Source organism: Chelonia mydas, chromosome 4 (assembly GCF_015237465.2).
Source record: "Chelonia mydas isolate rCheMyd1 chromosome 4, rCheMyd1.pri.v2, whole genome shotgun sequence".
NCBI classification, from domain to species: Eukaryota; Metazoa; Chordata; order Testudines; family Cheloniidae; genus Chelonia; species Chelonia mydas.
In genome coordinates, this window is record NC_057852.1 from 78939850 (window position 1) to 78957835 (window position 17986).

The following is a 17986-nucleotide window of genomic DNA, read 5'->3' on the forward strand; positions in this document are numbered from 1 at the left end:
CATCCATTTCTTTTACTCCAGTATTTACTCCTGGGGGAATTCTGCGCCAATGCGCATGCACAGAATTCATGTGTCCCACAGAATTTTATTTTTTCTGCAGAAAATACATTCTGCCTCAGAAGTGCTGCAGTTCTGCCTTTCGCCCACCAAAGGCCACTGTGGTGCCAGAACAGCCAACAGCATGAATGCAGCAGGCTGTTCTGGTGCCACAGCAGCCTCTGGTGGGCAAAAGGCAGAACTGAAGCATTTCTGGGGCAGAATATATTTTCTGTAGGGGGAAAAAATGTTCTGTGTGCGTGCAGTGGCACAGAATTCCCACAGGGGGAGAAATTCATCACAGCACCTGACCCATGGAGCCAGGCTAGGATAGAGTGGGGCACTTGGGGCTCCTGGGGGATCATAGATTGGGGTTCAGAATAGCTAGTGGGGTACCAGCATTGAGCCAGGGGCTGAATGGGAGCGGGGGGGGGGTGCATGGCCATGTGGAAACAGGGAAGGGAGGGGGCTGCAGGGACACATGGGGATGGGAGGTGCGGGGACAAGGGAAGATGTGCCTGACTGAATGAGAGAGACTTGGGATCAGCCAGAGTCTGCATGGAGGAGGCTCCCCAACTCCTGAACAGTCCTGGCCCTTCCCCCTCCCCCCCCCCCCAAAAAAAACCTGTTCCATACTTCTTCCACCAAAAAGAACAGGAGTACTTGTGGTACCGTAGAGACTAACAAATTTATTTGAGCATAAGCTTTCGTGGGCTACAGCCCACTTCATCAGATGCATAGAATGGAACATATAGTAAGAAGATATATATATACATACAGAGAACATGAAAAGGTGGAGTAAGAGGCTAATTAATTAAGATGTGCTATTATCAGCAGGAGAAAAAAATGTTTGTAGTGATAATCAAGATGGCCCATTTAGACAGTTGACAAGAAGTGTGAGGGTACTTAACATGGGGAAATAGATTCAATATGTGTAATGACCCAGCCACTCCCAGTCTCTATTCAAACCCAAGTTAATGGTATCTAGTTTGCATATTAATTCAAACTCAGGAGTTTCTTGTTGGAGTCTGTTTTTGAAGCTTTTCTGCTGCAAAATTGCCACCTTTAATTCTGTTACTGAGTGGCCAGAAAGGTTGAAGTGTTCTTCTACCTGTTTTTGAATGTTATGATTCCTGATGTCAGATTTGTGTCCATTTATTCTTTTGCGTAGAGACTGTCCGGTTTGGCTGATGTACATGGCAGAGGGGCATTGCTGGCACATGATGGCATAGATCACATTGGTAGTTGTGCAAGTGAACGAGCCCCTGATGCTGTGGCTAATGTGATTAGGTCCTATGATGGTGTCAATTGTATAAATATGTGGACAGAGTTGGCATCGGGCTTTGTTGCAAGGATAGGTTCCTGGGTTAGTGTTTTTGGTGTGTGGTTGCTGGAGAGTATTTGCTTCAGGTTGGGGGGCTGTCTGTAAGCGAGGACTGGTCTGTCTCCCAAGATCTGTGAGAGTGAGTAGTAGGTGACTTCTGGGTACTCTTCTGGCTCTGTCAATCTGTTTTTTCAAACACACACCCACACCCAATAACCCTTCAGGTTCACTCCCGGCTCCTTTCCTCTCCCTCAGCTCCTCTATTACTCCTGACAGTCACAAGCCTTTGCACTGCTTCTGACGGGTGCAGGAAATACAGTTCTGTATTGTAATTTAAACGAATTACTCAAAATTCTGTATTAATATGCCTAGTAAGGAATCTATTTGTCAAAAAAAAATTACCAGAATCGGTTGGGGGGGGGTCTGTATTATTTCAGCCATACTTGCTGACAGATATTTCATAATAAATTACCAAAATAATTTAAACTGTCATGATTATATTGTGTTATTTTGACAAATAAAATTGCAGAATTTTACAGAATTTTAAAATATTGTGCGCAGAATTTTTATTTTTTGGCACAGAATTTTTAATTGTTTGCCACAGAATTCCCCCAGGAATAAATATTAAAGGTCATATAGTTCTTCCTGTATAATATTCCAATTCTTCTCTGTATTCACAATGCCTCCCAACTTTGTGTTAGCAGTAAATTTCATTAGCACACTCCTGCCTTTTGTGATGAGGTCATTAATAAAAATATTAAATAAGATCGGTCTTAAGATAGATCTTTGAGAAACTCAACTAATAACCTCTCTACAGTCCCTTACCCACCTCACAATTCTTATTAATTAATCCCATCTTCTTTAATTAATCTAATAATTTTCCATGTGGTACCATATCAAATGGTTTACTGAATTTCAGTATATTAGATTAACTGCATTTCTGTGATCTAAAAAAAATACGTTTCCTTTTAAAAGAAGGATATTAGGTTAATCTGACATGATCTACCTTTGGTAAACCCATGTTTTATTACATCCTCTTTTTCATTTCCCTCCATGAATTTAATTATTCTTTTCTCTTTCTTTGGCTATCTCCATCGTCTTTCACTTCTGCAGGGGATGGCTTCCTTTCTTTTCTTCCTTACCATGCCACCTTCTACCTGTTTCTCCTCCTCATTCCCCATTATAGCAAACCTGTTACTCAAGTCAATTTAATCTCTACTATCCAGTCTTTTTGTCCATCTTGTCCTCATGATCACATTCTTCCAGGGTCACCCTCACCTTCTGACAGTCTGCCCTCCAGGTTCTTTTGTTTGGCAGGTGTCAGTAAATCTTGAGTTGTCTGTACCACCACCTCTCTCCTATCCTGCATTATCGCTTCAAATTCCCATATGAATACCATCATTGTCTCCAGTTGCATCTCTAATCCTTGGATCTTCCCTGTCATGAGCTCTGTCAGGTGACATTTCTTATATAAGTAGCTTCCATCAGATATCCACTAAAGGATGCTGTGCATTCCAGGGCTTCTGCATCTGACCATCTTCTTTGTCTCCTCACCTCCTTGGGTCACTTCTAGTGCTGCCTCAGTAGTTATTGTCGTTTTCTCTTCCTAGTGTTCCTACTGCTAGAGAAAAGGGCAAAGATCCCTCCCCTCCAAGCCCCCCTCCCCCCCCCCCCCAAAAAAACGACCCCTCCATTATTAGTTGTTCACTCAGCTAATGGCAGCAGGAACTTCAGTGCAGACTTGCAACCAGAGACATACTCAGAGTCCCCAGTGGGCTTGTACTGGAGCAGTTAGCCCATACAGAAGCCCATTCTGCTATGTCTTTTCTGCTAATGTTACCTGTACAAGTTAGATTTAAGGTAGCGTTAGTATGCCTACCTGCACTACAATCACACCTTTATTTGCTATATAGATATACCCACACACAGAGCCACACCACTAATGTGAAACAAGACTTCCCACAAAGGACAACTTCCCCAGACAGCAAATGCTCAACACACGCAAAGAGCTGCTCCTTATACACTGAGGCACCGGAGTTCACACTTTTGAGACTACTGTCGTCCTATTAGCTTGCCCTCACATTTGTTCTCTTTCTGCCATTCCTCCACTCCCCACCCCACATACGCACACATACACACCCTGTGGCCTGTCTGGGTTTTTCTGCAGTTGAATGGGCCTGTCTTGCTTTTACAGAAGGAAAATGAATGAATTACTCAAAGTTTTGTATTAATATGCCTAGTAAGAAGGAAAAACATGTTTTTTTAAAGCATAAAATAATTTTTCGGTTTAAGAAGAAAACTGTTTGGTGTGAATAAGAATATTTTTATTTTTCCCTTTTATGACTTTACACTTATACACAAGGCAATAAAATACTTCAGTGTATAGTCTGCAGGTAAATTTACTGGTTGTTCCTCACTCCCAAGTGGTTTGATGGCATATCAACTTGTAGTCAGTGTGCTGATGAGGAGGCAAATATTGGCACACTTTGATCAAGATACGTGTACGATTTTTCCCCTTTTTATATTACTGTGAGAGAGAGAGAGGTGTACTGTGATCAAAGTGTACTTGTCTGCTTCCCCATCAGCACACAGCTAACACAGCAAGTTCCCCAAGAAGAGAGCAGCAGCCAGTGGGTTAATTCAGTTACAGTCTGTATATCCAGCAGTGGTTAAGGTAATAGATTGTTTTATATCCACCAACTGGTCAAGTGCATTTATCCGGAAGGTTGAAATGTGATTAAGCCCTTTTTAGATTGTGCAGATAACCAGAAAGGAGTTGCGCAGACTGACACATGTCAATGTGTATTTCAAGAGAATGTACTTAAAAGTAGAAGGTATGGCAAAGCCAATTTTAAAATTAACAAAAATAATCCAATAAACATCTTCGCAATCACAAGTTTAACAATTACAAGATATCTTGTATTGCTGATATTGCTAGTAGCAACAGACTAGTAAAGAAATGAAAACCACTGGGATCTGAACAAAACCCCAACGTAATAGTTCACGGACTCAACAGTCAATGTAAAGAATGGGCGTTGTTATTGATGTGAAAGAACATTTAAATAGATTTTTTCCTATAAAGAGCATTCAAAAATCAAACCCATGATTTTTTTTCTTTTTGTTTTAATTAATTAAATTCATTTAGTACTTGTGAAAGGTGCTGCCAGATCAATAGCTCTGTAGACTGAATTGTTTTATTTATCTGCAGACCAGATAAGGTACAGGCAGTTGTAGTGCCAACAGCCTGTTTTAACCCTGACCTGGAGGACTAGAATACCTCTGAGGTTCCATGAGTAGTTGAGCCTATTGGCTCATTCAGCTATGTTTGCCAAGACCACCAACCTGGCTGCCAGTTACAGAAATAGCGATTTGGGTGATATGGCCACTAGTCAACTAACTAATGTTTTGAATCCATCAACTTATTTTACCTAGGCAATCAATCAAGTTCACATGGAAATGACTTGATCGCTAGCAAACTGGGACAGGATTCCAACCGGTGACCTGGAAATTGAGGATTCTGTTGCACATTACCAATTCTCTTTGGCATATAGTCCACTCTAGTTATTTACTTCTAATGGATACTGATATTCATCTTATGATGTCACCACATCAGGATTCCCTGGGAAGACTTCCTCCTGGTGGAGAATCCTTGACAATCTACTCCTAAATTGAGAGAAAAGGTGGATGAGGTAATAGCTTTTATTGGACCAACTTCTGTTGGTGAGAGAGACACAAGTTGGGTCCAATAAAAGATATTAACTCCCCTTGTCTCTCTAATATCCGGGGATCAACATGGTTACAACTATGCTGCCTACTCCTAAATTGTTAATTCTGAAAGAAATATTTCTTTGTTTTAAAAACTGTATTCATCTAACACCTTTCATATTCACAACACTTGTGTTTATATTTTCATGCTCATCGTGATAGCTTTATTTTCTTTAACATTAATTAAACATTACCAAATAAGCCTATTACTTATCCAATGAAAAGAAAAGTTTTTCCTGAGATGAGTGGCTAGCGGTTAGGTCTCAGAAGTTTAACTGTTATTGAATGGATATCCTATCCATTGCATAACAAATTACTTTCTTTTGTAGATATTTTATTTACTTTTCTCATTCTTTCTGAATTAAAACCCAAAATTGCAAAGCTTTAAATAATTATCATACATGTTATATAATAAACTAATTTATAACTTTGTCTCTCTGCCAATCTCCTCCTTTTTTTCACTTTCACTTATGCATTTTATTGCATCATATTCTATTGAAATTCAGTAACAATTAAATGATAAAATTAAACGTAAATTAGTTTTTGAAAAAGAAAAGAGAGAGAGGTTTTGTGGTTGGCTACAGAATACATATAATTTACCTCCAGGATTGAAATGGCTCGTTTACTTCACTGCTCATATCTCAGGTAAACAACTATTGAAATAGGTTTTGAAAAATGAGTAAAACTGTGTTTAGACCGTTTTCTATCCCATTTCATATGAATTTGTCAGTTTCATACAGAGGCTGATGTGCGTGTATCTGACAGTGATTTATGCAGTCAATGCTGCACGAAGGTTAAAATCTCTGTTATACTTGGGCAATGCTACTGCAATGGGTTGTTGTACGGCCAATTTGCATTAGCTACGTAAAACATCTCCATGAGATAACTACTTTAATGGGTTTGCTCTGGTGTAACAGTCTACACAAGAAAGTTGAACGGCTTGTGATTTTTAAATAGATTTAGTTAAACCTGTGCAAACCCCTGTCCAGACAGTCTATTTTGTGTAAACCTGGCTTATTGCAGTTTAGTTGATTAGGAATTTGTTTAAGCTAAGACAAAATAAACCATTCTTAAACCAGAATGTGTGTGTTCAGACAGAGGTTTGCACAGGTTTAACTAAATCAGTTTAAAAGCCACTTTAAGTTAGATTGTTGCAACTTTCTGGTGTCAGTAAGGCCCAGGAGCATAATTGAGCCTTTTATCTGCTCCTTTCAACACAATCATTGTACCACTTATAGCCTTCATGCTGGATCATCCCATTCTCTTCTTCCTGACTTACCATCAAAATGGAACTATCAATCATGGAGCCTATATGTTTAGCTGAGGCCATGTCAGAATTGCTCACTGATTTTTCAAAAACTGAGAGAAGAACCCTTCCCTCCATTAGAATGCCTGTTTCCCAAGAAGCTGATTCCCATAGATGAAGAGCCAGCTTTGAAGGGAGGAGCTGCAGAATGCGTATTCTGACATTTGTGGCTGGTGCAGAGGAAGTATTTTCTTTACATTCTCCAGAACCAGGAGTAATCTTCAAGGCTGCAGAGCTCAAGAAGTCCATATCCATGTCATGGTCCAATAATCACAGAGGATCCCTCTGCCTGTTTCAGGTCCTTAAATATAGAAAGGTGAGGAAGGCTGGTATTGTGGGTCTGACAGCCAGGAGATCTTCTGGCTGGGACACAAATTTCCCATGTAATACTCAGACAATCACTTAACCTGTCTGTGCTTCAGGTTCCCCATGTATATAATCAGAATGGCAATATGTCACTATTTCACAGTGATGTTGGGAAGCTTAGTTGTTTGTAAAGCACTTTGATATTGTGTGGAAGATGCTATAAAAAGCAAACTATTGTTTAGTTATTTATCCATGAAAATAGGGGTATGATGCAACCCTAACTATAGCATCATAATCACCACTTTTATAATGTTGACATCTTCCTCGCAAATCAATGAAAATAAGATTGAGATGTCTGCTACAGATTTTATGGCGGTTACAAGAGTTGTGGGTTCAAGGAATTCGCAAGCTAAACCTAGGAGGAAAAAAATCAATAATGATATTCATATTTAAAAAATGGCACTTTGGCTGGTAGGAATGAATGAATCTTTAGCAAAGCTTTTGATACAGTCTCCCACATTATTCTTGCCAGCAAGTTAAAAAAGTATGGATTGGATGAATGGACTATAAGGTGGATAGAAAGCTGGCTAGATCGTCGGGCTCAATGGGTAGTGATCAACGGCTCGATGTCTAGTTTGCAGCCGGAATCAAGCAGAGTGCACCGTAGGGTTGCCAACTTTCTAGTTGCACAAAACCGGACACCCTAGCCCCGCTCCTTCCCCGAGTCCCTTTTCCCCCACTCACTACGTTTCCCGTCCCTCGGTGGCTCGCGCTCTCCCACCCTCAATCACTTTCACTGGTCTGGGGCAGGGGGTTGGGGTGCGGGGTCTAACTGGGGGTGCAGGCTCCGGGTGGGGCCAGAAATGAGGGGTTCAGGGTGCAGGAGGGGGGCTGGGGTAGGGAGTTGGGGTGTGGGAGGGTGAGGGCTTCAGCTGGGGGTGCAGGCTCTGTGGTGGGAATGAGGGGTTTGGGGTGCAGGAGGGTGCTCCAGGCTGGGAGGTGGGTCTGAGAGATTCGGAGTGCGGGAGGGGCTGCGGGTTGAGGCAGGGGATTGAGGTACAGGAGGGGGTGAGGGCTCTGGGGTGGAGACGGGGATGAGGAGTTTGGGGTGCAGGAGGGTGCTCCGGGTTTGGGGCGGGGCTGCGGCAGGGGCAGGGGGTTGGGTCTCGGGGTTGGAACACGGGCTTACCTCTGGCGGCTCTTGGGCAGTGGCACAGCGGGGTTAAGGCAGGCTGCCTGCCCATCCTGGCACTGGTTTGTGTGCACCCCAGGAGCAGCCAGCAGGTCCGGGTCATAGCCTGGGGGGCCAGGAAGCTCCCTGTGCTGCTCTTACCCGCAGGCACTGCCCCCCAGCTCCCACTCTGATGAGGTTCAACAAGGACAAGTGCAGAGTTCTGCACTTAGGACAGAAGAATCCCATGCACCGCAACAGACTAGGGACCAAATGGCTAAGCAGGCAGTTCTGCAGAAAAGGACATGGGGATTACAGTGGATGAGAAGCTGGATATGAGTCAGCAGTGTGCCCTTGTTGCCAAGAAGGCTAACGGCATATTGGGCTGCATTAGTAGGAGCATTGCAAGCAGATCGAGGGAAGTGATTGTTCCCGTCTATTCGCCACTGGTGAGGCCATATCTGGAGTATTGCTTCCAGTTTTGGGGCCCCCACTACAGAAAGGTTGTGGACAAATTGGAGAGTGTCCAGCGGAGGGCAGCGAAAATGTTTAGGGGCTGGGGCATATAACTTATGAGGGGAGGCTGAGGGAACTGGGGTTATTTAGTCTGCAGAAGAGAAGAGTGAGGGGGGATTTGATAGCAGCCTTCAACTACCTGAAGGGGGTTTCCAAAGAGGATGGACCTCAACTGTTCTCAGTGGTGGCAAATGACAGAACAAAAGCAATGGTCTCAAGTTGCAGTGTGGGAGGTCTAGGTTGGATATTAGGAAAAACTGTTTCACTAGGAGGGTGGTGAAGCACTGGAATGAGTTACCTAAGGAGGTGGTGGAATCTCCATCCTTAGAGGTTTTTAAGGCCTGACTTGACAAAGCCTTGGCTGGGATAATTTAAGTTGGGGTTGGTCCTGCGTTGAGCAGGGGGTTGGACTAGATGACCTCCTGAGGTCTCTTCCAACCCTAATCTTCTATGATTCTATGAATCTTAAGACAAGCAATTTGTAGGTATAACTAATTTTCAGTAGTTCTAATATTGCGAAACACCCACTTGTCATGGGGACATTTATATTTACCTATCATATTTATGTAATTTAAGAGTTTTTTGTCTCCTCTTAAATTTTTTCATGAATTTTTTATTCTATGTGATTCTAAAAGACCTTAAGACTGTTGGGCCCTGATTCTCCGCTAGGTTTAAGCCATAATCGGACACAGTGGAGAGTAACAGCTTCAGCACCCTGATTCAGAGACTTAAAAGTGGAGTGCAGAATCCGACCGTATCAATCTTACAGCATTGTCTAGTCTTTGACATTCTAGTTCTTTTTCATGCCATACATTTTAATTATAGTCTTTAAGGGGGAAATATCATCTAATTGTTATACTATCATATGGCATTATTTTGATGAGTGTGTACATGTGGTGTCTCAAAGGCTCTATAGAATTACTATAAATAATATGTATAGGCGCAAATCTAGAGCACAGACACTGGCTTGAAGTAGCTGGGCTGTGAGCTGGGCAGATATGCAGAAATAGCCCCAAGCCCCCTACTCCACAGAGGTGCTGTATATCTGCAGTAGTGCTGGAACAATTTTTATAGTATGGTGCTGAAGGCAGAAACAAGGTATTTGGGTTTTTATTACTACTTCAACCAAGTTGGTGTAGTAACACTTCTAGTTTCAACATCTATGTATATCTGTGTAGCTATCTTCAGAATGCCAAAGTAGCATTCCATGATTCAGCCACATGTGTTTAGGTGTGGGGGGAGGGGGATGTTGGGAGGATCTGTGCTATAGCAGATCTTAGATCCTAGCCCCACCCTGCAGGCTTTGTGTCTTCCTTACACCCAACCCTCTCTCGTACAGCAGATCTACATCACTTGTATTACAAATGGGCTCTCTGTAATCGTGAAGGAGCGAGCTGGATCTGCTTTCTATGGTATGAAAATAAAATGCCAGACAAAGAGAAAATGGCTTTCAATTGAAATTTTAAATGAGAAGGCAAATTGAAGAGGTGGAGAAGTTCCAGAATAATGTTTCAGTTGATAGGAACTGCAGAGGAAAAGGCTCTTGCATCAATCATAAGAACTTTGCACAAGAGGAGGGGGATAATGCTAGGGCAAGTAGAGCAATTGAACTGAGTAGAGAAAGAAAGAAAGATGTGGTTTACAAGACAAACATTACTTTAGATTATCCAGTAAAGGAATAGGATTTATTTTCGTATACTTGTGGTATGGCTCCCTGTTGTGTTAGTAATCTTATATATATGCACCATTGTTAATTCTGTGACAGTTGATAATTAGCTCCTAATCTAAATCACATAAAATTTTAAATAGACTTAAAAACAAAATCTTTCCCAGCTTTAGCCTGTTAAATTATCCTGTAGCTGGCTTGTTAAAATGTGCTTTAAAACCTTCATAGTGATTTTTGTCATATGTGATGACACCTATTGATGTTGGTAAAGACTAAACTGATTAATTATATGCAGCCTGATTGGTAATTTTTCTTGTGAATTTAGCAGAGGTTTTTGTTTGTTTTGTTTTTTAAACTCAACAAAACTGTATGGACTGTTTTAACCCTGCCACTCTCTAAAAGGTACATTTCAAACTTACTATAATTTAGACACTCAGTTTAACACGGGCAGCAAAGTAATTAACGAAACCCCTTCACTGGAAGTGGGAATGGTCTTCAAAGAAAAGAATATGCAAAAGCATAGAGTTTTATTTTCCTGTGTTAAGCGAACAGCTCTATCCCTAATGCTCATGAGGGTGAGAAATTATTAGTTGCTAAATTACAATGATATGGATTATTAGAGACTATCAGAAATGTGCAGCAATAATTGGTTTTTATTCTCAATAGAATTTTTTTCCATTTCTGTACCCCTTTATTATGGGTTTTACAGTATGGTTTTCAAGTCACTGCAGATTGTATATTCAGTTCCAGCAAACAGAGAATCACATCTGAAGGCCATATTCCTAATCATTTTAAGAATCACTGCTTGTGTTCACAATGTAAGGAAATGTAACCCTGGTCTATTATTCTGTTTAATACATACATTTATATTAATAACATGTCAGTATGTTACCTAAAAAACATTGAACTACATTCAGTCAAAGATTGACAATGTGTATGTGTTGAAGCCAAATCCATTCAGCATCTAGTTAGATCCTACCTAAGTCTGACACCTTTTAATGTAAATTTTGTCAGGCACATCCTTAGCCCCAGATCATTAAAAATAAAACAGCTTGCTTTCTGACCTCTGACTTACTAGCTATGGCTATTATGTGCTTTTAGTTTAGGAACAAAATATTTCCACCACTGTCTTGGTGGCATGACTCTCTGATCACCTGTGACTTGCTCCAAAATGTAGTTATACCACATAGTGTGAAATTGGAAAATCTGTTCTGTGTGTGTTCTAATGGATGTAACGGTCATTAAGTATATGAGTCTTCTGACGTTGTAATCAGATGTGATTCAGTCTGTTAAATATCCATGAAGCAACATCTGCTTCACAGAGTGACCTTCTGCTAAAGAATACTTAGCATCTATTAGCAGATCATAGTGCAGATCTGCCTTATTTGAAATGCACTAAACTAGAGTAGTCTACTGCTGTTTAGCAACTAGCTTGTAATAATTTATCGCAGTTAAATAAAGCTTAAAAAAATTCCATTAAATAATTATAGGGATTATATGCATTTCGAAAACCTTTGTGTTCTACTGAAATTACCCATTTAATTTCAGGGTTGGTTTGTTAAAAAAAGCTGAAATCTAAAGGCACATTAGGGGATCTGTCAGATGCTGTTTTCTGTAGGTGTTAATAAAATCGGATAAAAAACTGAAACAAATTAAAACCAAAAGCAATTTTCCCATCTGTTGTATATTAATTAGAACTTTGTGTATCAAGGGTAAACTTGCTCTTAGAGAATGTCACTGAATGCCTTCTAATAGAATAATATGCAAATATATTTTTAGATGATGGGATTATATGCAGTTTCTCATTCTGCTTTGGTTGTAGCAAAAGCCAGGGTGATGTATAACAAACTTCAATTTTCTTTCTTCCCAGAGCAACCTCCAAATAACCAAGGCCAGTCGACCCTGCAACCTTTGCCACCTTCTCACAAGCAGCATTCAGCACAGCATCATCCATCTATCACCTCCCTTAACAGAAACTCATTGACAAATAGGAGGAATCAGAGTCCGGCCCCGCCGGCTGCTTTGCCCGCCGAGCTGCAAACCACACCCGAGTCGGTCCAGCTGCAGGACAGCTGGGTCCTTGGCAGTAATGTGCCACTGGAAAGCAGGTAACCATTTAGGGACCTAAAAGAGTGTAGAATTTATAATGAAAACACTTAACTAAAAGAGAAATAACCAGCCAATTGTATTTCCTCTTATTCAATCAGCAAAATTATAAGTTGTGAAATGTAAAAATAAATTTAGCTATTTTTGTTACTGCCCCTCTCTCCAAAACCCACATTGTGAGTGGCTTTTCACAAGACTGTTTTCTTTTGCCATGTTTATCACCTGATGATTGGACTTTGGGGATGTCTTAATTTTCTGGACATTCATTTACTCCTGTGTTTATCATCCTTATTGGATATGATTATTGTGAACTTGTTGCTCACCCTTGTTTGCCAGACATATATGAGCCAAACCAATGCTGCTGTACAGATCAGCTCATCAAGGAAGGGGCTTTCATAGTGTTTTTCCAGCACTCTAGTCCTTGCCCCTTTGACAAGACCCTAAGCAGTAAGGGTGATTCCAAGCTTTATGGTTTAGTGGGCCAAGAGAACTCACTTTCTCATTACAGACTATGTAGTTTGTCCCTCTTGTTTATCATTTTGCAAGAGCAAATAAAATGGGAAGATAATTCCGTTTTAGTTAAAGATTTATATATAAAGATTTTTTGTAGGATTTATTAGCATAAAGCTAAATTTTCCTTTGGTAATTAATTAACACTCACTGAACAGTCAATCAGCCCTAATTCGCTATTGTCACTTAAATTTTTTGTTAAAGAGAAAAGAAATTTTCCAGTTGAATCATCAATATTGAATGATTCAATGAAATACTGAATATGCATAATTGCATTGTATCTGGCATTAATTGTTTTGACAAATATTTATGAAATATATGTCAAGTTCATTCTTTGAAGCCTTTTCCATTATATACGTATAGCAGACTGAAAAATAGTCAAATCAGATTTTGACTCATCTAAAACATATGACCTACAGCTAGACACTACAGTAGGCAGTTTTGTCATTCCAAGAGTTTCAGACAATAGGTTCAAATCTCCTTTTCCAACCATTTTTGGGGAATAAAACAATACTTAGCTACTCCATTTCTTGAAAACTACTGTGTATTTTTTTTTTATGATATACAGTCACTGTGGGACAGGATTACACTGGGTTTTACCCTGTTCGCATTATTTATTAACCATATGAAGAAACAGTCCACTTACAGAATAAGTGAGTGGATTCTGGGGAAGAGCTCACTGTTAAGATATTCAGTCCTTTCAGGACAGCCTGTGAATCTGCAGTATATTCATGTTGTTCTCAATGCTTGCTTTTATTGCCCAGAGTTGGCACAGGAGAAAAACAGACATATATTTTTCACTGGGTGTGTAAAAAGGAGGATATACATTTTAAACTAGGATGCCCTTCCCAAACTGGATGGAATATTTTTGAAAAGTACACTTCTCACATCTTTTAAATGTTGCTAATCTTAACATCTCACAGTGTTTGAACATTCAGTTCCCAAACCCTTAAACATGAGCTGAAATGTGAAAATCTCACATTGCAACCAACACAACCCTACTGTAGTTTCTCTAATCGTCTCACTTGGTTGGAACTCTTGAGGTGAAGAACGAGTCTTATTTGTCATTGATTTTTCCTTTTTTAGTAAAGATCCCCTATAGAGTGTGATTCTCCAGCTCAGTTTCAACTATATTAACAACTTTATCTGGGTTCGGCCTCTGCCTTTATCTGTTTCTCTATATCATGATTCATTTCATCTTTAGCAGTTATTTTAGCTTATGCCCATACTCAGTTTTTTTTACCTAGCTTAGATGTCCTGCCATTTTTCCACAACTGTCATTTAAAAACAGAAAATGTGAAAGTCAGTTTTATGTAGATAACCACTCTTCTATTTCTTTAGGCAAAGGTTGGTGATTACTGATCACTGAATGACATGTGACTCACTCCTGTGAATAGCTCAATAGTGTGTAGGCTGCTTTGGTGTATATGTACATCAGTGTGGAAAGGGGTTTTAGCACCCATCCTTTCGGAGTTCTCATTTTGATTTTGGAGGTGGATTTCTCGATATATATTGCATAAAGTTTAATAGAATATTTGTTGTTTTGCTATTTCCATCTTCTGTCAATATTTGTAGTATAAAACACTGCTGTTACTCAATGTTTAAACTGTGAGGTGACCGGTCAGTAGCATCCAGCAGGGATTCCTAGCCTTTTTATATAAAGGATTCTCTTTCCTTAAAGTTTTATGAGGACCTAAAACCAAACCTTCCATTACACGAGTACCTCCTTTCATCTCTCCATATCCCCTTTATATGATAGTGAGGTTACTGAGAGTAAGCAACAAATAACTTTGTTCTGATGGGAGTAAATAAAATCTTTTTTTGCTTTTAACCTCTGATTTCCTGCCCCCAGCATGAATTCTTTTTGGGTCATTTGATAGCTGGGACTATTTGCCTCTTCCCCATCTCCTCCTGTGAGTATGGTCAGCTGTAGGAGCAATATACCTGCTGGGAAAATCAAAATAAGATCAATCTAATAACAGCTTTTGAAGGAGTGTAGTAACAAGGCTGTACTTCTCCATTTTTGTCCTTTGAACCCCTGTTTGGGAAGCCCAAATCTAAAGAAATTGTACAGATAATTAGCTGCATGCCTTTCATTATAAATATAGATTAAATAGTTTAGTAGTTACTTATTAGGTGTTAATAAAATGGTTCATTCGTAGTCATTTAATAAAAGATTTATTAACATCCTACTCTGTGTGAATATCTTCTTGAGTATTGATATCTCATTAGTTATATTTCCATAGCTTTTACCTTGTAGCTTGGTAAATGCTTTGCAAATTATTAATGTATGAAATGGCATATTGAATTACTTCTTCCTTAATACTTCTTGTCTTTTAAATATCTAAACATGCTAAACCTCTTTAAAGCAAGGTCACTTGATTGTGTCTTAGGGAAATATACAAGGCAGAATAAGGTAAATTTAAATTTACATCTCTCATGAAAGCAAAATTAACTCTTGTCTCAGTAAACTTTCCCAGCAGTATTTGCGAATTTTAAACAGTAACCTGAATCCATGTTCATGGAAAAATTCCCAGGCTCCACTTTTGAAATGCAGCTCTTAGAATATTATAATTTTATCTACAATCTATATTAAGGTATGTGTGAGTCAAAAAAGAACGTCTTTGACTCATGATAAGTTGAATTTGCTATATGAGATGGTTAATTTGTCAGAGATGGTGGAATTATATTTTGTATAATGGACTGTGAACTATGTTATAAGCATTCAGGCAGGTCAAGAAACTAAACACAATTTTTATAGTTGTATGTTAATACTGTATTGTCTTTTCTCAGGCTTCAACTATAATTAAAAATAAAATAGGTGGGAACATTACACTGTTTTAAATTAATTATCAGCTAATTTTATTGTGGAGAAGAAAAAGAAAATTGTTGAAGAAATAATTAATGACTGGCAAATATTTCAACACCTTTGAAGCATTTAATTAAAGCACTAACAGTCTAAAAGGTGGCACTGAAAAAAATGCATAGATTTGTTATTTCCAAAGCAGTCAGCAAACGAGACCAAGACTTCTTTTAAGAATATGAAGGTTTTAGGAGCTGTTCAACCATGATGAAGCATTTCTACTACTAGACAAGAATGTGTTTTTATTGAGGCGATTTCCAGTTAAACTAGTGCCTTTAGTATTGATTAAGACACTGAGAAACAATGTATTAATCATTTGTAGGGAAGCCTTAAATAAATTTGTATAAAGGCTGACTGCCTCCAAAAATGCAATGTACTTCAGAGAAAAGGGGTTAAGTCTCTAAGAGCAGGTAGTTTATGGACTTGATCCAATAATACAATGTCCAATTCAGTCAAATTCAAGGTCTCTTCAGTCTGCTTCCCAGTTCTTCTCATGTGAACTTGATCAAATTGTAGTCACAATTTACCTCTATTTACATAATTTTAACAAGTAAAGTTGCTAGCATTGCATTTAGTGATTTTAAAAAAGTACAGTCTCCTCAATTTTGAAAACTTTCAATCTAATTTACTGTTTTTGTATCTTATCTCTGTGTGTAGAAAATTAGGAAATCAAGCAGTTCTTGCAAATGGTCATGACAGCCTTATAGAGATGGATGTGTTTACTCCAACATGCCACGATAGCAGTTATGGGGATGGGTAGGTGACTCTAAGTGTTTATATGATGCTAGCTGCTGACACAGAATGAAAGATGTGACTTCAAATGTGATTAAATTGCCCAAATAACATTTGGGATGACCTCTATCTTCAGGTTCCGTTTTTTAAATTATATTACATTTTAAGCTATTGTAGTTTTTATTATTGTAAAAGTAAAAGTACATTAAACTTTGAATGCCATATTTTGTGAGTTTATATTTAAGAAAACGAGTATCTGATAGAAATTGAGTACACAGCTTCCAGAATCAGGCTGTTAATCTATAAGATATTTACTATTCAGCTGCTTTTTATTAAATAAATATTATGAAATGTTATTACAATAAAACTACAGATCAAAGAGGAAGAACCTCCAATATTAAAAATTACATTTTTAATTTTTGCATTAACTTTTGAAAGCATCCAGTGTAAAATCTGAGTGGCTAATAAATAAGTCTGGTAATAGAGAATTCCACGCAGGTACAAATTTTAAAGTAAATATTTCAAAAAATTTCTAAATATTTTTCTCTATACAACTTTTCCATATGTATTTAAGTTTTTATATTAATACATATTTTCTATTTGGACTACATTTCTGCAGTGCTGACAGTTTATTGCCACATCATGCAGTATATTTAGATTCAAACCCCATAAAGGAAATACCTGACAAAGGAACACAGCTTCTAATGAATACAATACTACTGGATAGTAAAAAATGGTGAATTTCAGAAGTAAACTATTCATCATAAATCTGTTCTGTTGTCCTTTTGTTAATGATATGGTTAAAACAAAAACTCGTATGTCCTAATTTTGACACCCTCACTCATGTTGCTTATCACCTTACTCTAAGAACAGTCCCATTGCAATCAGTGACGCTACAAACCATAAGACCTGAGTAAGGGGATCAGTATTTAATCCTCAATAATTAGCTGATATAAAAATATTCCACTATAAGTGAATCTACTTCAACTTCCAACAGCCCTTTTAATTCCCAGTTCGCTGAAGATTAACATCAATATGATAGTTGTATATTAAATTTATCTAATTAATTTTAATCACAATTGAAGGGATTGCAAAAAGTCATCATAAATTCTTAAGATTTTTCTGTTTTTTTTTAAATTAAACATGTAAGTATACTATAATAAATAAAAAGGAATAAATGCTGTTTCCTCTAGATCATGTACCACGCAATGCTCATTCAGATAAGTAACTGCTAACTAGCAGACTTAATAGAAACATACCGATTCGGATTACATATGTTTGTAATGGACAGCCCAAATGCATATATTTTGGCAAATGGAGCTACGTTATGTGAAATTACTGTTAGCTGATACTAATTCAGGTAACACAGCAATAAAATGTATCTTGTTTGTAAGCTTTTCATTTTTAAAATTACTATAGCAGGGATCACCTCCTGGTGTGAAAGTTGTCCAGAGATGATAACACATCAGTTCAAAAGCATAATAGATTTGAGAATACAGTATGCGATCAGCATGGAGATGCAGTTTATCAACCACACTAACACACTGTGTCACAGCTAGAATCATTATATATTTGTTCTTTTGCTTTCATGTTGTGTGTATTATTTACATTATAATGTGCTGTTTCTTGAGGATTGCTTAACTTTGCTATTTTTTATTTTCCCGGTAAAGAGCATATTAATATAA

The 17986-nt window shown here is 38.5% G+C and overlaps 1 protein-coding gene across 6 annotated transcripts in view; it reads left to right on the plus strand.

The window, feature by feature from the left end:
* The window catches only part of TENM3 (teneurin transmembrane protein 3), a 2200211-nt gene that overhangs the window by 1995410 nt on the left and 186815 nt on the right, over positions 1–17986 (plus strand). For 4 of the 6 annotated variants that reach the window (XM_037897578.2, XM_043546026.1, XM_043546027.1 and 1 more), the window contains one exon: positions 11961–12198. In XM_037897578.2, the coding sequence (XP_037753506.1) occupies positions 11961–12198 (238 nt within the window). Of the gene's footprint in view, positions 1–11960; positions 12199–16226; positions 16326–17986 lie in introns of all 6 variants that reach the window. The other 2 variants (XM_043546023.1, XM_043546025.1) reach the window with 1 other exon arrangement.